This window comes from Cryptomeria japonica, chromosome 11, assembly GCF_030272615.1.
Source record: "Cryptomeria japonica chromosome 11, Sugi_1.0, whole genome shotgun sequence".
NCBI lineage: Eukaryota > Viridiplantae > Streptophyta > Pinopsida > Cupressales > Cupressaceae > Cryptomeria > Cryptomeria japonica.
The window spans coordinates 663,992,787-664,015,508 of record NC_081415.1 but is presented as its reverse complement, the minus strand read 5'-3'; the positions used below and the strand labels follow the sequence as shown (position 1 = coordinate 664,015,508).

General features: G+C 36.4%; 1 protein-coding gene across 4 annotated transcripts in view; it reads left to right on the top strand.

Annotated features, from left to right (window-relative positions):
- The window catches only part of LOC131050672 (uncharacterized), a 153,960-nt gene that overhangs the window by 76,056 nt on the left and 55,182 nt on the right, over positions 1–22,722 (top strand). For all 4 annotated transcript variants that reach the window (XM_057984883.2, XM_057984884.2, XM_057984885.2 and 1 more), the window contains 3 exons: positions 2,069–2,499; positions 15,261–15,385; positions 20,263–20,455. In XM_057984883.2, coding sequence (XP_057840866.2) covers positions 2,069–2,499; positions 15,261–15,385; positions 20,263–20,455 — 749 coding nt within the window. The remainder of the gene's footprint in view (positions 1–2,068; positions 2,500–15,260; positions 15,386–20,262; positions 20,456–22,722) is intronic.

Genomic DNA, 22,722 nt, shown 5'->3' with positions numbered 1-22,722 from the left:
GACATGCAAGTGAAGGCAATTGCTTACTACGGTTTTAGGCAAAATATTTGCTACAAATATTACAATCCTTATGATTGTGAGGGTTAATGGGGCACTTCTTTAATTATTTTCTGGGTCATAAATATGACTGGTGGAATATATTCTAAGAGTGGCTTGACATTCATTACACCAATACATTTTATAGGCTCTGTCTTGTCATAATAATAGCTTGGACTGGCAATTGGAAAGAGACTCGCATACATAGGAGAGAACTTTGAAATCTTTACAAGCTGTGCTAAAGCGAGATATGAAGACAAGTAACTTCGATTTCTTACCAGAAACTATAATAATGATGTGACAATTAATCATTTGGTTTGGCAAGAAGTGAAAGATGCATCATTGTTTCTTCATAACTTCTACCAGATGTCTGTAGGGAAACCTTGAAGCCTTTGATGAATTTAAGCTATTGATGTCATCATACAAAGCCATATGATTCATAGGAAATCTAACATACTCCTAAGCACGTTTTCATGCTAACATCGAAGCTTGACAAAAAGTAATAGAAAAATAAAATGGATAGGAATACATAGAAGGTTGTGATATGCAGGAAAATGATTAGAAAAGGAGATTTTGTAAAGTTTGATCTCTTTAGGGCTTTCAAAACTGATACATACCTAAAACTTCTCTGTTTTTAATGGCGTAAGGATTAGGGATGAAATTTCAGTTGTCACCAAGGTAAGACTTGCATGCAAAAGTGAAAGCAAAGACATTGCTTGCAAAACGTTTGGAGTGAAAACAAAGCATGTTGATTAGCTATATCACATGAATGTGATTAAAGACAGATAAACAACATATAGATCCATTCTGCAACAGAAAAGATATCATTTCCATAAGCAGAGAGATGATACCAGGAATAGTACTATTGCAAGATTAATTCATAATGTCTACCTCTATTGAAACTTGAAGTTGTGTGTTCTGGTTTCTCCTTTACTATTCATTCCCATCTCCCCTCGAGCATTCTCTCACATAAAGGATCATTGCTGGTAGAAGTAAGTGAAGTCATACAATCCTCTTTTTTTTTTTCCTTGATCTATATCTTGAAAATCCAAATTTCTGTGTGATTTCCTCCTCCATTGTTCACAGTCCAAAAGACTCTTCTTTTTTTTTCTTTCCATTGCTGAAAATTGTGAGTCTCTATAGAAATATATAATTCCCAACACTCAAGATACCAGTCATTGGTCCCATCACCATGGAGAGAGATGCTAATTTGTTGCGCCCCCTTCACCAAAACATGCATAAGATGTAACAGTTATTTTGTTGAAAAGTCCCCCCTCCACTGCCGATTCCCCCTTTCTTCTATCTCGCATGGTAAACAGTTATACCACCAGAACTTCCCCTTTTATTATTGCATGTTCTTTATTGAATCCTAGTGGCTCAGTTAAACTTGCTGCCTTAATTGCTTCCACTCCCCTTTTCTCTCAAGTAGACTTGCATCAGTTTTGTAACTTCGTTCATTTACTTTTCATAAAGGAGCCACTTAAGTTCATTAAAAAAACAACAACTTTGTTTCTACAATTTGAAGTTTGACTAAAATAGTGTCAAATAATTATTCAATTCAAGATTAAAGTGCTCATAAATATATTTTATGTTAGAAATAATTATGAAATACAAAATTAAATAAATTTACTAAATAATAACAATATGGGTTGTGACATTGTCTCTCAAATTTTATATTTATTTAATATTTTGATTTTCTAATGTAGGAACTCTTTTAGTACATTAATTTTCATTGAAGTATGGAAACACATATAGGGGTAATGGACAATACCTATGTTTTTTAGATCTCTTGATTATCAATTATGTGTTACTAAGGCAATACTGCAGAATATCTGTGAACGTTTGCTTTATTTTATTGCATCCTACTGAAACCTTCTTGATCATTCTCTTTTCTGTTGATCTCATTTAAAACAGTGGTATGTTTTTTCATAATGTGTAATCTTTACTATGCAACAGTTGTCCGGTGCAATTTCTGATAATTTAACTATCAATTTCTATATTGTCACTGAGGCAAATTTTAATGTCATTACAGACTCAGTGGTGGATCTGCACAAATCTATGTTGATGAACGAAAGCCAGATTGGTTGAAAATTGACCGTGTTATAGCATGCCGAGAAAAGGCACTTGGCAGTGATAGTTCATGTAAGATTGAAAAGGCCAATATATCAAGCTCAGAGAAAAATGGGAAATATGAATTTCTTGTGAAGTGGACGGGTCTTGATTATTGCGATGCAACATGGGAAGATAGTTGCAGTGAAGAGTTACTGGGAAGTGCTGATAAGCTTGTCGAAAGACATCAGCAAGCGAATGATAGTGTTGCAGTTGACAGTGGGCATCCTTTTTCGGTGAGGATGAAGGAACAACCAAGCTATCTGACGGGTGGGGTCCTCCATGATTACCAGTTACAGGGAGTGAAATGGCTACTAAACAATTTTGAACACAGGAGAAATGTTATTCTCGCAGGTGCTTACTAATTTCTTTTGTGTGTGATACATCTTGTAACTGCTTTTTTGATGCAATTTTGTCCTCGTAACTAATTTTAAATTTATCATGTGTTGTTCCTACCATTTGTTATTAAATGAGGGTTGTTTCTTGTCTTTTGATACACTATATCTTTTCCCATATTGGTCTATTTTGTGTCATTTTCAACTGTTTCAGGTTGGATAGAAGCTACGATGTTCCATCTTTTAGTTAGTAGTTCTTCAAATTTGTTGGAATAATATGGTATATGTACCCACATAACTGGCCAGCAGGTATATGTACGACCTGTCCTCAAAATGATACAGCTCAACAGCAACAAAACATCTTCAATCACCTCTGTAGAACTCAATGAAATATAGGAGTAATCCATATCTTCAAAAATCTGAAACTACTCTTCACAACACGTCAGAAATATCCATAATTGCAATCCAAACTAAAACTCTTCTCTGTAGCATAATGGTGGCCTCTGTATAAAAACAATCAGTTAGCTAGTGTGGTTTTGTCTCCAAAACCAGTAACTCCAAGAGGGTTTCTGTCCTCAGGAAGCTTTGAAAGAACACATGTTCGTTCCAATAGCATAACAATAGAATTCACAAGTCTATCTTTGAAACAAGCCCAACACGTCATTGTATAACTTTTTGCAGGGAAATATTCAATTTAAGAATATAATAATTCTCTTTTTCCCTCAAGAAATCTTTTAGGGAAAATAATATTACTTTTCATGAGAAAAACCCCCCAATCCTTGGCAACCACCTCAAAATACAACTCCAATAAGCTATTACACTGAAGTTGTCTTTTTAATATTTTATAACATTAGACAACTTTTAATTAAACAATAAGTCAATAGTTTACTCAAGTTGCAAAAAGAACTAAAATTCCATCAGAATCAAACACTGATCACATCGAGTTGATATTGAAGATGTAGGATGATGATCAAAGCCAATCACATGACTTACTAAAAATAGTTAGACATCTCCAAGAAGTTTGGAGAACACCCCAAGTGTCGGAAATTACTTCTGAAAATGTTGAATTGATCTATGCTACTAATTGAGGTCATTGCTAAAGACCAAAATGACTACTAACCAACCAAGAGCACTCCAAGAAGGTTGGAGTTTTTCCCAACACAAACTAGGTCGTGTACGGGAAACTTTGGAAACTAGGCAAATGCTCATAAATCAGTATAGCTAAAGACGGGGACATTACAAGTTGCCATGGTCATTAGCCACCAATGGAGTATTCAGAAGTAGCCAATTTTAAAGAGGGCCAAAAGGTCAAGTCATTGATACTAGATGATGATTGGTAGGCATGTGTGGACTATGTCTTAAGTTTTATTGAGCCTATCATGAGTATGATCAGGTTTGTTGATAGCATAGTTTGCAAACATAGCGAGTTGTCCAGTACTTGTGAGATTTTTTGCTCCTCGATTACTCACAAGGTTTTTGGCAAGTACTCATCAAGACTCCAAAAACCTTGCATGTTTTCTTAGTTGATTGCCTATGCCAGCAAAATGTCAAAATTGTGGAAAATATGTAGGTTAAACATTTCAAAAATTCTTTTTTTTTTGTTTGCAACCATTGTTTTTGTCTTTTAAAAGATTATGAAAATGGTGTGTTATGAAGGTTTGTGTGGTTGTTGAATGTCTTCATTTGGTCTTGGTAGTGGGAGTTTGCCCCTCAACCTCACCCTATCAACAAGGAAGATGTGAGGGGTGTTTCTCCTAGACTTTTGTTGCCCCTTGACTTTGTTAGGGGTATTGCCCCTAAACTCTAACCAAACTTAATATTTTGCATAAAATTTATGTTTTTTTCGTAAATGTATTTTTTTTCTTTTGGTAGTTTTTGGCATGGGCTGATATGGATCCACCATTTTTGGGGGAAATCTACGATGTCATCAACTCCATGACAGAAAAAATAAATGTCATAATAGCACAAAAGGAGAATGACCTTGAAGAAATATTTTTCAAAGTGTGAAAAAAGTCATTCATGATCGTCGGAAGAAGATGAACACACCTTCTGTTTCCTTTCATCTGCATTTTGTCCAAAATACTATGGCAAAGAGATGCTTTCTTTGCCAGGGAAAATTGCATCATATACAGATAGTGAAGTTGCTAATGGTTACAATATAGTATTTTGAAGAATGTTCGTAGATTCAAAAGTGGTGGGTAATGTTAGGAAAGAGTTTTACAAGTTCATCTCAAGGCTAGATCATAGTATATGTGCTCTTTGAGACCAATACGAGGAAGATGCTCGTACATGTTGGCACTTATATGCAAGATTATTTGTTCCTACAAACTCTTGCAATCAAATTCTATCACAATGTAATGTCCCCATCCTAGTCAGGGACATTGGTTTGAGGAGTTAGCCTATTTTTGGACCCTTGTAGGCTAGTAGGGTATGGATAAGGGGGTCAGTAATGCAATATCTTGAGGAGTGGTCTGTCTATTTGTTCTAATCCAGTCTTGAGTTCAGTTCTGGTCTTCATTTTATCAGTTTTTGATATTATATGAGGATTTCCTAATTTTTAGGGAAAAACTGCTAAAAATAGACATGGTCCTATTTTCATTGGCGTGGCGAACTGTGGCCCCAGCTTCTGACAGATTTAGTTTCCGAGCAATAATGAGAGAGAGGAATTTTTAAGTGGTTCCATAGGCAATTAATATTTTAATGAAATATTAATATAAAATCACAAAGTGCATCACTTAAATTTATTGAAGTGAAAAATCAATATCTCCTAAGCTAGGCGTTGCTTTTAGGGTTAAGTTGGGAACCCTAAAAGCAAGTTATCATTTTAAATCCCTAATTGCCAAAAATCGTACTTTTTGGGTATTTAGGCAGCCAAGATGGAAATTAAACCTCATTCATTGATATTGAGCATTTGACATTTCTTCTGAGCACTTGGCTATGGTGGCTAGGGTTTGGACCTGTTTTGGAGAGCATGCATTCTTCAGAATTCAGTAGCTTTGAGATTGTGAAAGATCAATCGAGTTGTTGCAGCGTGGTTGGCTTCATTTCAAAAGTCAAATTGAATTGAATTGGGGCAGATTTGGCTTCTTACAAGGCTGATTTGTTGTAGGTTTCCTATTTACTGTTTTGTTGTTAATTCTTCTATTGTTTGGAGGCTTCTTTTCCCAAACACACAGCTTGCTCACTTATTGGCGCCATCTTCCAGTGTTTGGGTGTCTTAGTATTAAATAAGAGCAGATATGAATTGTTTTAGAATAAAAATCAAAACTTTGTAAGTCGCTGATTGAATTCTGCTAATTCAATAAATTGGCTAAGGACCTACGGGTATGCTTCTAAATTCTCCAGTTTATTGTTTCAGTTGATTAAATTCATGAATTATTTCAATACGTGTTGCAAATTAAAGAAACCCCCTTCTGCAACTTCTGTCTATTTCTGAAAGACCATCGTAATAATGAAAATTATAAAGAAGATCTACAAATTACAGCAGGGTGAAGAGTTTAACCAGCAAGGGTTCATCACAGTGGTATCAAGGTTTGGTCCTACCTTCGTGGAGGGTTAGAATTTTTTTTATGCATCAACAACAGATTGGGTCTCACAGGTATTACACACGCAGGAGACTTGATTTACAGGGTGATCCTGATCAAATTGAAGAAATACCCTTGGAAATTATGGGGGACAGGAATGATGGTGAGCCACGCAGAGAGGCTGTGAACAATGAGGACCAAGATGCCAGAGTTATTATGAGGGGTTTAGTAACATGGCAGCGATAGGTGGCAAATGTGTTGCAGCAGTTGCCTACAACCATACAACAGATCATTGTGCCAAGGGGGCATAATCAGAACTAGGAGGAAAATGGTAGTGTTGCTGGTCACCCAAGGGCAAGAGTGACTCCCACACACACCTATGATAGGCCTACACGCTCGACCTTTGTTAGAAATGAACCTGAAGAAGAGGACGTGGCTGAGGAGGAAGATGAGGTGGCTTTTACGGTTAACGTGACCACACTTCATGATGAATGGGATGCATTACCACCAAGAGTTAAGGAACATCTTAACTTTGACAGGTTTATGAGTCAAAAGAGGGAACACAACAAGAAGTGGAATTGGAATGATAGGAAACCTTGGAACAAAACTAATGATCTCAAATATGCAATCAACAAGCTCATACTTTCTACTTTTGATAGCAGCGGTAGAGTTACAGCCAGAGCTTGGATTAGCAAGTTGGATACCTTCTTGAACCTACGTCCTATGTTAGAAGAAGATGCTATTAAGTTTGCAGCTTTGCATTTGGATGGGGTAGCCCATGATTGGTGGCACCATGGGATGGTGACTTTGCATCATGACCTTATTACTTCATACCAAGAATTCACTGATAGATTGGTTGAGCGTTTTGATAAAAGAGATCCAGAGTTGTATTTTAGGGATTTAGCTCAGCTGAAACAAATGGGCAGCTTGAAATCTTATATTAGTGAATTTTAAAAGTTTTCAGTTATGGTAACTGATTTCTCAGAGAGAAGGCTGGTCATTTTTTTTGTTGAAGGTCTTTATGAGCCTATGAAAGGTTGGATTAAGGCTTTTGATCCCCCTACTTTGCAAGAAGCCATGAGGAAGGCACGTAGCATGGAACTTACTGCTCCTTGTAGTAAGTTCACTCCAAACAACTCAAAACTATCCTCATCATTTTATGACAGCAAGTCTGATAAAAAGAAATCAGAAAATGTGGACTAAGGGAAGAAGTTTACAGCGCCTTTGGATAGGGAAACACTTAATGATTTGCATAGAAGGAAGCTGTGTTTTCATTGTAAGGGCCCTTATGATCAAAACCATGATTGTCCCCTCAAGCCTAAGGGTCAAAATAGAAATATGGAGTGGTTTTATGAGGGAAAAAACATGATTGATAACACAGATCAGCAAGCTGATGAAAATGATTCCGAGACTGAAAATTCAGAAAAAGAAGTTGAAAATGAAGGAGAATTCGATCTACGGGATGCTCATATGTCTAGCATGCAAGGAGAAGGTTCTTTTAGGTTGTGTGGACTCTTGGCTGGTCAAAGAGTCATTTCTCTACTTGATACAGGTGCAACTTATAATTTCATAGATGCACGGTTGGTGGAGAAGCATGGGATTCAAACTCCAAGAGTTTGAAGGCATAAGGGTGAAAGTTGCTGATGGTAATGATTTGACTTGTGATAGAATGATTTCAGACTTACCCATGAAACTCAATAATTATGAATTCAAAGCTGACTTTTATGTGGTTAACATGGGAAACATGGACGTGGTCCTTGGCATAAGGTGGCTTCATGCCATAGGTGAATTTACACTCAACCTCTGGGATATGGAGATGAAATTCAGGGTTGATGGGACTAATCATGTTCTTAAAGCTATCAAGGCCAACAACTTGAAATTAATCACTCTTAGAAGAATGGAGAGACTTATCAAGCATGACATGGTGGATTCGGCAGCAGAGTGTAAACTAATGCTAACTTATGAGGAGCAGCATAAAACACCTTACCATTCAGATATTTTGGAGCTTAGAGTTAAGCATACAAAGGTGTTTAGTGACATACCTCTTGATAGAGGCACAAAACACATTATTGAGCTTGAAGAGGGCACTAGGCCCATTATGATTACACCTTACCGGCACCCCAAGCAGTTGAAAGATGAAATTGAGAAAACCATCAAAGAACTTCTAGCAATGGGACACATAAGGCCGAGTAAATCTCCTTTCGCTTAATCAGTTGTTTTGGTGAAGAAGAAAGATGGTACACTCAGAATGTGCATTGATTATTGTATGCTGAATAGAAGGACTATAAAGAACAGGTATCCCATTCCTCGCATCGATGAGCTGTTAGATGAGCTTCACGGAGCTTGTTATTTCTCCAAGATTGACTTGAGAACAAGTTATCATTCGATTAGTGTCAGGGAGCAGGATATTGAGAAGGCTGCATTTAGATGTCATTGTGGACACTATGAGTATTTGGTTATGCCTTTTGGGTTGACCAACGCACCCGCCACCTTTCAGTCCACTATGAACAGGGTCTTCCAGTCTCAGTTGAGGAGATTTGTTCAGGTTTTCATTGATGACATTTTGGTTTACAATAGAACTTGGGAGGAGCACTTGGTTCACTTGGATACTGTTTTAGGCATACTTGACAGGGAGTCCTTTTACGCCAAAGAGTCCAAGCGTGTATTGGGAATGGCAGAACTTTTGTATTTGGGTAACATAATTAGCAAAGAGGGAGTTCACATGGATCCTGATAAGGTTCGTGCCATTGTTGATTGGCCTACGCCTGAGACCTTGACTCAACTTAGGGGATTTGTTGGTTTATGTGCCTTATACTGTCGGTTTGTTAGTGGTTTTTCATGGCATGCCGCACCACTCATTGATTTGACCAAGAAGGGTGCATTTGTTTGGACACCTCTCGCACATGAGTGTTTTGAGAAGTTCAAGCAATTGATGACTACATGTCCAGTTCTTGTTTTATTCGATTTCACCAAACTTTTTGAGCTTCATTGTGACGCATGTGGAGAGGGTATTGGTGCAGTAATTATGCAGGATCGTCATCCTATAGCTTATGAGAGCAGGAAGCTTTGGGGTCCGGAGAGGAGCTATAGTATTTATGATAAGGAAATGTTGGCCATCATGATTGCAATGGCTAAGTTCAGGCAATATTTAGTTGGCAACAAGTTTTGTGTCAAAAATGATCATAATAGTTTGAAGCAGTTTCTTGGACAGTGGGATCTAAATGAGCGTCAATAGAAGTGGGTCAGCAAGTTACAGTCTTATGATTTTGAAACCACCTATGTCAAAGGGACTCAGAACATTGTTGCTGATGCTTTATCTCGCCGCCCCCAATTGACCTCCATGGCAGTTGTGTCTGAAGATTGGAAACACTTGATTATAGCAGAGTACGCCAAGAATCTATGGGCATCTAGTATTATTGATGGAACGATACAGGACAACAGGTACTCTCTTGTGGGTGACCTCATCATTTACAAAGAGAGGATATTTTTAGTCCTAGGTTCTAAGGTGAAGTGCATAGTATTGAGGACTTTCCATGATTCACCTATGGATGGACATCCCGGGTACTTTAAGACCTATAGGCAGGTATGTGAGAGATTCTCTTGGAAGGGCCTCAAGTTTGATGTTCTTCAGTACGTCAGAGAGTGTTCTGTTTGCCAGCAGATCAAGTAGGAGCACAACTTTCCTGCAGGGTTACTTCATCCACTTCCTATTTCTGACAAGAAGTGGGAATGCGTGTCTATGGACTTTATTACGAGCTTGCCAAAAGCCCAAGGGAGAGACAACATCTATGTGGTGGTTGATCAGTTGACTAAGTATGCACATTTTTTTCCGATCACGACTACTTATTCCGTTGGTCAGGTGGCTGATCTTTTCTTTCATGAGGTATTTAGATTGCACGGTTTACCTCAGAGTATTGTCAGTGATAGGGACAACAGGTTTGTGGGTCACTTCTGGCAGGAGTTATTCAGACTTTGCGGGACAGAGCTCACTTTGAGTACCAGTTACCACCTTCAGACTGATGGACAGACAAAGATTGTCAACAAATGGGTGGAGGGGCACCTGCGGAACTACATCTTAGGGTAGCAGAAGGCTTGGGTGAAGTGGTTACATTTGTGCGAGTATTGTCATAATTCCACTCACCACATGACTATTCAGATGACACCTTTCAGAGCTTTGTATGGATATGATGCTCCTAGTTTTCTGGATTTATTGATGAGCGATTGTAGAGTACCGAGTGTTGGAAATCTGCTATAGGAGAACCAGGATATTATGAGAGCACTTCGTGATAATATTCACAAGGCTCGGAATCAGCAAAAGCAATATGTTGATCAAACGAAGGTTGAGCGATCTTTTGAGATTGGGGATATGGTGTATTTGATGCTACAGCCCTATAGATAGTCTTGTCTTAGGAAGAAGGGCTCAAAGAAACTCAAGTCACGTTACTATGGCCCTTTCAGGATTTCTAGGCGAGTTGGCCAGGTGGCTTATGAGTTAGATTTACCGGTTGATAGTAAAGTTCATAATGTGTTCCATGTGTCACGCCTTAAGAAGGCATTGGGACAACAAATAGTTCCTTCTGCAGTTTTACCACCCCTAGATGATGAGGGGAAGTTAGTGCTAGTACCTGAGGCCATTCTGGAGTTCAGAGAGCGTCATTTGCAGAGAAGTGTCATCAGGGAATTTTTGATTAAATGGAAGGATCTGTCGATAGAGGATGCTACTTGGGAGTGTGATAGCATTTTACAGCATCCAGCATTGAGTTTGCTTGAGGACAAGCAAATTTTGGGAGGGCGGACTGTAATGTCCCCATCCTAGTCAGGGACATTGGTTTGAGGAGTTAGCCTATTTTTGGACCCTTGTAGGTTAGCAGGGTATGGATAAGGGGGTCAGTAATGCAGTATCTTGAGGAGTGGTTTGTCTATTTGTTCTAGTTCAGTGTTGAGTTCAGTTTTGGTCTTCGTTTCATCAGTTTCTGACATGATATGAGGATTTCCTAATTTTTAGGGAAAAACTGCTAAAAATAGACATGGTCCTATTTTCATTGGCGTGGCGAATTGTGGCCCTAGCTTCTGATAGATTCAGTTTTCGAGCAATAATGAGAGAGACGAATTTTTAGTGGTTTCACAGGCAATTAATATTTTAATGAAATATTAATAGAAAATCACAAAGTGCATCATTTAAATTTATTTAAGTGAAAAATCAATATCTCCTAAGCTAGGTGTTGCTTTTAGGGTTAAGTTGGGAATTCTAAACGCAAGTTATGATTTTTAAATCCCTAATTGCCAAAAATAGTACTTTTTGGGTATTTAGGCAGCCAAGATGGAAATTAAACCTCATTCATTGATATTGAGCATTTGACATTTCTTCTGAGCACTTGGCTATGGTGGCTAGGGTTTGGACCTGTTTTGGAGAGCGTGCATTCTTCAGAATTCAGTAGATTTGAGATTGTGAAAGATCAATCGAATTGTTGCAGCTTGGTTGGCTTCATTTAGAAGTCAAATTGAATTGAATTGGGGCAGATTTGGCTTCTTACAAGGCAGATTTGTTGTAGGTTTCCTATTTACTGTTTTGTTGTTAATTCTTTTGTTGTTTGGAGGCTTCTTTCCCAAACACACAACTTGCTCATTTATTGGCGCCATCTTCCATTGTTTGGGTGTCTTAGTATTAAATAAGAGCAGATCTGAATTGTTTCAGAATAAAAATCAGAACATTGTAAGTTGCTGATTGAATTCTTTTAATTCAATAAATTGGCTAAGAACCTACGGGTATGCTTCTAAATTCTCCAATTTATTGTTTCAGTTGATTAAATTCATGAATTATTTCAATATGTGTTGCAAATTAAAGAAACCCCCTTCTGCACCTTCTGTCTATTTCTGAAAGACGATCTTAATAATCAAAATTACAAAGAAGATCTACAAATTACAGCAGGTTGAAGAGTTGAAACTTGAACCAGCAAGGGTTCATCACACACAAGTAAGCATTTTTTATTTTTTTAACATTCTTAGTACTTACCATTCTTTTGCATTTTTAATTTTTAAACTGCATCAACTTTCTCTTCAATTTCAACATTTTTCAAGTTGTTCTTTGGTTGAATGGAGGTGGAGTACATATTGTATCTATTCAATGAAGAGTAACCTGTTGGCTCAAAAAAACACTAGAACGCTTGTTTAATATCCATTCCAACTGGTGTCTCCTATTACATAAGGAAGCTGACCACAAGGAATAGGAAATGGAGAATTGGGATATAACTCGTGAGTGTGCCAACTTGGATGCATTTGATGTAGAGCTTGCTAGAGTTAGTGCAGATGATGGTGAGGCTCATACACATGATGTAGCTAGTGGGACTAGCACTACATTAGCTTGTGGTTCAAATGATTTTTAACCAAGTGAGGATTTCAAGGTACATGCTTTTTATTCAAATTGAAGATCAAAATACTGATTTTTGATTATAGTATTTTCAAATTTAGTAATTGTAATGATTTTCATTTGATCTTGACTCTTGAGGCTTGGACACATATGATATATGCTATAATATTGAAATTTTTAACTATCAATTGCCAATTAATATTATCTTTATCACAATCATTGATCAATGATGTAGTATCATACTGTCCAATATTCAAATGCCATTATAACTATATGATTAATCATATGTGTTTTCAATTTTGTATGTAGAGGAGGTGGTGGTTGGGGGGGTGAGGTTTAGAGGAATCTGGTAACAGAGATAAATATTCTACAACACTATGCAATCGTACCACACCCAAGAATATCTTTACTGTACTAGCATACCAAAGTCACTTACCCATACTTGACCTCATACCAGAAGTGGCAACATAGCCTTGGACCTCACTTTCTGTCATTTTGTGTTATCCCATGATTTTTGATGTGATTGCTAGCTGCAAAGTTCAAAAACTCGGACTCGCCACAGACTCGGCAGTCCAAAATTTGGACTCGGACTCGTGAAAGGACTTGGCAAAAAAAATTATAGTTTTACAGAAAAAAAAAAAGAAGAAAATTATGCATTTAGAGAACATTAGAGCCATAATTGAAACATTACAAATGTCATAACAATCATATGATCGCCAAACACTTAATATTTGAAATTTCATCATTCTTACTCATAGTTTTAAACTTTAAAATGTTTAATAGCAGCATAAGTCTATAAATGTCTATAAAATTACATATAATGATATGTCCAAATGTGAAAAACATCAATGAACAAACTAAAGAGAAGAGTACATCTTCCTCTTCCCAGCTCTAGTGAAAACCAAGGTAGAGATAGAACTAGATGGTCTAGTTCTAGGAGTCGGATGTGGCTTCTCCAGCTCGCCAAAATTAGGTTGAGGGTAGCACCACTTGCTAGGGTTTGAGGGTGAGAGAGAGAGAGGGGTAGAGAATAGGTCTAGATCTTGGGGGAGAGAGGAGAAAGTGAGATAGAGAGTGGTAGAGAGGGGATAGAGGAAGAGTGATAGGGAGATGGATAGGTCTGAAATTCGGGGCAGATAAAGTGAGTGAGATAGAGAGAGCAAGAGAATGCTAATAGGAGCCTATCGGTTATTGAAATTTGTCTATTTGAAAATTTAAAAGATCTTCTAAAACCTAGAATTTGCATTATAACTCCTAGAGATCTGAAACCACTCTCAAACATCCTGCCAATATATACATGAAATATAACTTAATGTATAAGATTCTTATACTTAAATGTTATATTTCATGTATATATTCTGATGGAGAGGATGAGACTGACTTGAAAACAAAAATTAAGATAATTTTTTAATGTGTTTCCTCTCATTCTTCAAACCCTTCAAGCCTGTTTTTAGCAAGTAAGAATGCCAAATGAGTGAAAAATGAAACAAAAAAACCACTTTAAAATGTGGTTGGGCGTGCACTTAAATGTTATATTTCATGTATATATTCTGATGGAGAGGATGAGACTGACTTGAAAACAAAAATTAAGATAATTTTTTAATGTGTTTCCTCTCATTCTTCAAACCCTTCAAACCTGTTTTTAGCAAGTAAGAATGCCAAATGAGTGAAAAATGAAACAAAAAAACCACTTTAAAATGTGGTTGGGCGTGCATGCTGGGCGACGTGAGTCTCTGTAAAAAAATCGCGCGTCCGTGTAAAAAACTCGCGAGTCTTTTGTGAAGACTCGCTAGGACTTGGCTCGCGAGTCCTTGGTGAGTGGACTCTGCCCAAAGATGGACTCGCGAGTCCGTGGTGAGTCCCACGAGTCTTAAAACTATGGCTATCTGTATCTTATACACAGTCTAGATCATTATGGAGAAATTCTACCTTAAGTACACTTTTTAATTCTTTGAGAAGGATGATTGTGTAGAAAGCTTCTCAATGTTAAATAGAACATTTCATTTGTACCAGAATTTGTGATAAATGATCTGATGGAGAAGCTACATAACATTTGAGTAACAAAGCTGGCATTTGAGGAAGTCTATTCATGCAGAAAATTAAATAATGGTATACAATAAAATCTACTGTTTAAAAATCTCTTTTATGGTTTGACCTTTACTAGAGATGCTTTATTTATTATTTGGGATGACTATTAGTCAGTTCATTGTTTCAAAAATTGAATTGTGAAATGAGCCATGATCTATTTATTGCACTTCACTTATAACTACATGTAGCTTTGCATATAATTTATGTGTGTGCTTTATTCAATATTGATTTTTTTTTCCTTCTCGTTTGAGAAACTAATCTCCAAAAGGAAATTTGATGTTGGCTACATGGCAAGGTGATTCCTTGTCACCTGCAGAGAAGTCTTGGATCTTTGAAGGTTGTTTGAAATTTGATTGTTTTCCTTCTGACTGATAAATAGATTTCGTATTAGGAGGACTTTCTCGGGAAGTCTTATGCTTTATTTAAATTACATTCTTTTTTGGTACATTGATATCACTCTGTCATGTGTTTTGTTGTTTGGGACACATGTTAGCCTCGTCCATTTGTAGTCCAGTATTTTTAAAGGATGCATTCTTGGCTTGATGTAGCCATCAAAATTTTAGAAATAGCATCTTCATTCTATATTTTTGGGCGATGTTAAAAAACTGCTTTGATTTCATGTTCGATTGTAAATTAGCATATGCTACGTATAATCTATGATGCTTTCAATTTTATATGTGAATGCAGCAAACTGCATATGTTGATGCAGATTGAATTAGAGGATACTGGGATTTACATGTAGCTTTAATTATAATTTTTGTTTCCATGTTTTGAAATGTTTATCTTTGCTATGTTTTTCAGATGAGATGGGCCTCGGAAAAACAATACAAGCCATAGCTTTTATTGTTTGCATGAAGAAGGAGCAACTTAACAGCAAACCAGTTCTAATAATTGCTCCAAAAAGTACACTTCCTGGGTGGGATCAGGTTGGTTCAACAGCTTGTTGTAAATTGCTAAAGTTTGTATGGTTCTATGCTAAAAGCGAATTATAATTAACAAACACCTAACATTTTTATATTGTGTTTAAAAACATTAAATATCTCAATAAATGAGTTTTTATCTTCTTGATTATTGAAATATCTCAATATGGGCACATTCAGAACAAAATTGTTAATTTTTATCAGTTCTATATAACTTAGTTATTGAGGGGAGTGTAAAGATGTGAGACAATCTGCTCCATTAGTATCCCATCACGAGTTCCATCTGCTCTCTTATATTTGTAGACAAATCTGAAATCTCTTCAGGATTTTTCTTGCGAGTGTTGATCCTCCTCCTATGCCGAAAACTTTTCTACCCTGAGAATGTTGTGGTTCCCTAATTGGTTCTCTCTATTTCAATTAATTGAAACTACAGTTAAATAATTGTCAATGAGATACCAGCATGCAGACCCTAAATTTTTTCTGCACCAGCATGCATTGATAGTTAGGTCTTCCTTCCCTTCAAATGGGTGCTTTCAAAAAATAGAAAATCCTCTAAAAATATTTTCTACGGTGGATAGGAAGAATACAGGTTCTGGTCATTGAAGATCCCAAAGATTTATAGGAGCTTTCTTGGCCTGAAAACTACTCTGCATATAAAGATATAGATGAGATCTTTCAACAGTGATCCTGGGTTGTGAATAAATATAGGTTTTAATGAAATATTGGTCTTTCACCTTCCAATTTCATTCAAGATTTGCCCAAAATTGTCTTGGTATGTAATATCCCTGATTAGGGATATTGAATATTTCTATTGATTTAACTTTGCGGGACACCAATGAATGAATCTTAATTCAAATCAGATCTACTAGTCAATTCAGTGTACTACACTTTCAAAAACGACAACAACAGTATTATTATCAAGAAATATGATGGATCTACAGCTAATGGTGCTACAAGAGTCACCTTAGAATTACAAACCCTCGGTCCTAGAGAGCCACCTAAAACACAGACAAACAGGTGTTGTAGGAGCCACCTGAACAATAATTCATGAAGCTCAATTACAATCATTGTGTGGAATTGCTGGCAACTGGTTTAGGTGGTTTTGCCCACCAACTAGCTTTGGAAATGAGTGGGGTTTTTGTCCTCCAATCTCCAGTGATAGACGAGTGCAATCTATTTGAGTAAAATTAATGGATAAAAAACATATCACTCTTGATCCTAGGCTTTGATTAAATAGGTAAGTTTCAAAATTTTTCCTTTTTCCTTCAAAATAAACCCACACAAACTATAAATTTTATTACACAATACTTGCGGCACCATAATCTAGGCTCTCACAACACACTTGAATATTATAAAGTCGTTTCCTTATTTTATTTCCCTAAGCCCCACATGAAATGGGAAATGTGCTTTTGGGCTATCATGAAATTTTATTGGAAAAGGGGACATGATAGTCCTCCTTTCCCAGGATTGCATTCTCTCAAGCAAAGCAGATTCTAGATTCCAGTTCATCTATGAAAATTTACATATTTATGTTCTCAAATGCTTGTTCAATTGAATGACTTTTGTGAAAATCAGTTCATGTGGTTTCCTTGAGGCTTTTTTATCTCTTTGTGCAATGCATCTGCTTTCTTATTGTAGAGGGTTTTGTTGACATGGTGGTCAGCACCTCCTTGGGGACTCGTGACATGGCTTAACCACCTCCTGTGGGTTGGGTTAAATCTGGCGTCTGTATAGAGCGTTGATAGCTCGAGATTTTGGTGCAACGGCAAACGATTCCAACAATTGGTATCAGAGCCTTGGGTCATGGGTTCGAGTCCCCCTTCAGTGGGTGCTGAGGGGGAGATTGTTGACTTGGTGGTCAGCACCTCCTCGGGGACTCGTGACATGGCTTAATTGCCTCCCATTGGTTGGGTTAAATTTGGCATTTGTATCGAGCATTGATAGTTCGAGCTTTTGGTGTAATGGCAAACAATTCCAACAGATTTTGCTAGCTGGCTCCTACTTCTTTCTGGGGCCTCTATAGACAGAAAATGAGGAATAACTTTTGATCTACATTCTCTGGAAACCTTCTTTATATCATATAGAAGTTCACAGCTCAATGTTTTTATGTTTGTATCATATAGAAGTTTGTAGCCTTGTGTTTCTATCTTTATATCATATAGAAGTTTGTTGTTTTATGTTTCCATGTTTTCTTTTCTTTTTTAAGGAGTTAAACATGTACAACACTGAAGCTTCTCTGTAGTAATGGTTGATTGCACTATTATGCTTTGATCCTTATGTCTATTCCAGCAGAGCGATTTGCTCTTCTCGCCATTTGCTTGGATGAATTTTTTTCTCACTACATTCGACAAGCTAGCAAGACTATTGACTTTTTAACTAATGTGGATATTAATGAAGAACCATTTTCAACATTCATCAACGATAGATGTGACATTGGATTGTGAGACCTTTAATTTCCACACCACTTATCTCAGCTACTCCTTTCAATTTTATTATTTTCATGAGTTTGACAGGTGAGAGATATTTTCTGTATACTTATCCTCTTTTATGAAAAAATGAATTTCTTTTAAAAATAAATCATGTGTGTATGTCTAGCTACCTGGTGGATTAAGTCACACGCAACAATATTCTAAAAGATGGCTATATCTGTCACTAACTCATCCTCATGTATTGTATTAGCCTCTCCAATATTGTCTCCACACCCTATTAATTTGGCATTTTCAACTTTAGTTTTTCTTTCTAAAAATTTCTCTGATGACAATAGGAGGGGATATAGACTGTTGGCTGCTATGGTTTTTTCAGTGGGAGTTGATACTGTATGATGATCATTAACTATGATAATGGTGATAATGTACTAGATGATAAGACAGTTGAACTACATGATCCATATGGGCTTTTAGAATTTGATGCAATAACAAACAATGAAGGCATTTGATACAAACAATGAACAAAATAAGTCTTTTAATAATATTTTGAAAAGCACTTGTGACTGAAATTCGATGAAACCAATTTTGACTTGGACTTGGCAACTTAGAAAAACTTGGAAGAAACCTGGAAAAAATTGGCATGTTGAGTACTCGCAAGACTTGACATGAGTTCCCTCCCTGTGAATAATGCTAAGCGGGCAAATAACTTGGTAACAGCTACAGATCATAACTGGTTGTGAGTTTCTTCGAAGTTTTAAAACAATTTTTGAAGAGTGGTAAATATCTATAATAATCTAAACAAAAGTCATCATTACATCAGAAAAGAACACTTGAGAAAATGATTTGAGTTGTTTTCAATGAGAGTTTTGATCAGAATATATGCATTTTCGAAGTGTTTTTCCAAATGACATAAAATCTCAATTGGCATAAGTGTATAAGATAGAGATCCTCATACAGGTATGAAATGAAGGGTTATTCATTACCTTTGGCCAGAACATTGAAGGAATCAAACGCCCTTGTAACTAAAAAACATTTAAGCATCATGTAGTGCATTATAATATTAGCAAGCTATGAACTTCTTTATTAACTCATTTGTTTTATATGTGTTACAATGTTGCCTTAATTACTGTGTTTGCTTGATTTTCCATAATAGATGGCCGCAAATGGTAGCAGGGACAAGAGTTACATCAATGCTTTGCGTCAGCTGTAGTTAAGCCAGACTAATTATTAACTCATTTCACCTTTGCTTGAGCAGCCTTCTTCTTCTTTTGGAAGACGATGCTCATCATATCTACCACCATGCCTACCAAGGCTATAGTTTCTTGTCAGCTGCCTACTTTTTGTGCAAGCTCCCCACTAATGTATGAATGGTGTTGGTAGGGATGGCAGCTAGTATGGAGTTGAAGGGATGGATGTTGGCGACAATTTCAATAATATGTTCTCGTACTTGAATATAGATATCATGTATATAAGTAAAAGCACATGAGTTAATAAATGCATCTCAGCCTATATATAAGTTTGTGATAATAGCTAGTTACTTATAGTTTTTGACCAATGGTTTTCCAACTGACATAGCTGTCATGGCCAATTCTTGATGTACTTCAATTGGACTTCCATCTATTTTTCTATATTCCTTTTGTGTGCAAACTAGATGAATTTATTTTATTAATTTATATTCTGCTAAATTTAAATATGCTATGTTGTGCCATATTTGATGTTTTTTTCTGTGATTTCTCCATTCCCTATCATGTTATATGATACCAAAACCCTGGTTTCTGCTGTTTCTGGAACCTAGCCATTTCCATTTTTGGGACATTCATTTCTTGTGTTTGTGTGCAAACTAGATGAATTTATTTTATTTTCTGCTAAATTTAAATATGCTATGTTGTGCCATATTTGATGTTTTTTTCTGTGATTTCTCCATTCCCTATCATGTTATATGATACCAAAACCCTGGTTTCTGCTGTTTCTGGAACCTAGCCATTTCCATTTTTGGGACATTCATTTCTTGTGTTTCCAAGTTCTTAGTTAGGAAACTGTTAAATAGTTCTTTACTTGGAGGCAGCATCTGGTATTATGATCGTTTGAGTTTATGAGATTGAATGGATGGACCATGAAAGTAATTTCTTATCTAAAATTTTATTTTTAATTCTTGATTTTATATGATGTGCTCACATAATCAAATGGTTAGATACACATTCGTTTGCATTGTTTTCAACCTTGCTGAAATTTAAGGGTACTGTTTTTAATTGTCAAGAAATGTCTTTGGGAGTCTATTTTTTCTTTGCTAGCCCTATATATATATATATATATATATATATATATATATATATATATATATGTTGATTTTAATGAATTAATGGTTGCACAATTCATGTTGCAGGGATTTCAGCAGTGGTATATATATATATATATATAGATTTTAATGAATTAATGGCTGCACAATTTATGTTGCAGGAATTTCGGCAGTGGGCATCGGATTTGAATGTGATTCTATATCAGGGTGACAAAGAATCACGTTCCTGTATACGGGAGCACGAGTTCTACACGCCTAAAAATATGGTGCTGTTTGACGTGTTGGTTACTAGTTTTGAACTAGCAATGATTGATAACTCCATTCTGCAGAAGTTTAAGTGGTCAAGCATCATTGGTAGAGTGTCTTTCTTAATGAGTATTTATGTTATTCTTATCATATTTGATTATATACTTTAGGTTATCCTTTAAGATAATAGTTAGTTTTTATTATATTTTGTTAGATCTGCAGCAATGATTAATGAAAAGTGATGTTTTACAGTTTAATTTATTTGATTATGGATTTATGGGGAATGTGATGCTATGATGGCAATAATCAGCAAAAGAAAACACAATTAAATTGCATCAAAACAAAATACCTAGTCTCTTTGCATGCTTTTCAGCATAGTTGAACTACTCGCCAAAAACAAAAACTTGCCAAGGCCCAAAAAAAAACTCAGCGAAAACTTGGCAACTTAAAAATTTGCTTAAATTTAATTAGAAATGATTTTTTTTTTTGCAAAATTCAGTGAGGAGATGCATCCAATATGTCAATAAATGAGTCACAAAAGAAACATGCCGAGTCTAGATATGTTTGATTGATTTAAATGCAAATTGGGTACAAAATGGCATCCTCTTGTGGAATGTTGATGGCTGATAGACTAAAACAAAATGAAATAGCAAATTGTTTTTGTAAAACTAAGAGTAAATACTACATCAAAACATTTTACATCTTCCTCTTCCCAGCTCTAGTGAAAACTAGGTGAGAGATAGAACTAGAGGGTCTAGTCCTAGGAGTCTGATGTGGCTCTTCCACCTCGCCAAAATGAGGTTGAGGCAGGGGTCTGAGGGTGAGAGAGAGGGGTAGAGAGATAGGTCTAGATCTCGCGGGAGAGAGTAGAGAGTGAGATATAGTGGTAGAGAGAGGGGATAGAGGAAGAGTGATAGGGAGATAGATAGGTCTAGAATTTGGGGTAGAGAGAGAGAGAGAGAGAGAGAGAGAGAGAGAGAGAGAGAGAATGCTGACAGGAGCCTACTGATTACTGAAATTTAATTAAGTTTGAAAATATAGAAGATCTTCTAAAACCTAGAATTTGCATTATAACTCCTAGAGATCTGAAACCGCTCTCAAACATCCTTGGGTTTTTCCTCCAAGAGGGAGGTTTTGCCAGGGTATATTTGTGTTGTATGTTCTTCTTTCTGTGCATTTTGTTTTCTGCTCATTAATTGTTAATCTGATGACTAAAAACTAACAGAAACAAGGGTGAAAATCAGGTTCCTTAGATCTGATAGAGGAGGATAATTTACATCAAATGATTTTGAAGAATATTGTAAAATGCATGTGATAAGAAGACAATATTCAGCTGCAAGAAGTCCACAACAAAATAGATTAGCTGAGAGGAGAAATAGAACAATTCAAGATATGGCGCGAGCTATACTCGATGAATCAAAAGAACCATCTTGATTATTGGAAACAAAGGTAAAAAAATTCAGACAAGAAGAAGACTTGCCAATGCTATAGAGCACACAAACCTATGTTTGCTTTCTGAAGTTGAACTAAATAAATTTTAAGAAGCAAGTGAAGATAAGCACTGGACCAAGGCTATGGAGGAAGAATTGGATCAAGTAGAGAAGAATGAAATTAGGGAGCTTGTCCCAAGACCTAAGGGCTAGAACATTGTTGGAACCAAATGGGTGTTTTGAAACAAGCTGAATACACCATGTTGGTTTGTTCAAAAGAACCATCTTGAAGACTTGATTATTGGAAACAAAGGTAAAAAAAATTCAGACAAGAAGAAGACTTGCCAATGCTATAGAGCACACAAACCTATGTTTGCTTTCTAAAGTTGAACTAAATAAATTTTAAGAAGCAAGTGAAGATAAGCACTGGACCAAGGCTATGGAGGAAGAATTGGATCAAATAGAGAAGAATGAAATTAGGGAGCTTGTCCCAAGACCTAAGGGCTAGAGCATTGTTGGAACCAAATGGGTGTTTTGAAACAAGCTGAATGAATATGGCGAAGTCACAAGGAATAAAGGAAGGCTTGTGTGCAAAGGCTATGCACAAGTTGAAGGAATGGATTTTGAAGAAACATTTGCCCCTATTGCAAGAATAAAGGCAATTAGAATGTTCTTAGCTCTTGCAAGTTTCAAGAATCTCAAAGTTTATCAAATGGATATCAAGTCAGCTTTTCTCAATGGAAATCTTGAAGAGGAAGTTTATAATGAACAACCTGAATTTTTTATTTTATTGGAGATTGAAGATTATGTGTGTAAATTGAAGAAGGCCCCTTATGGACTAAAGCAAGCCCCAAGGGCTTGGTATTAAAGGTTAGACAAGTACTTCCAAGAACAAGGTTTCAAAAGAGGAATAGCAGATAGCAATCTATATATCAAGAATGAAGA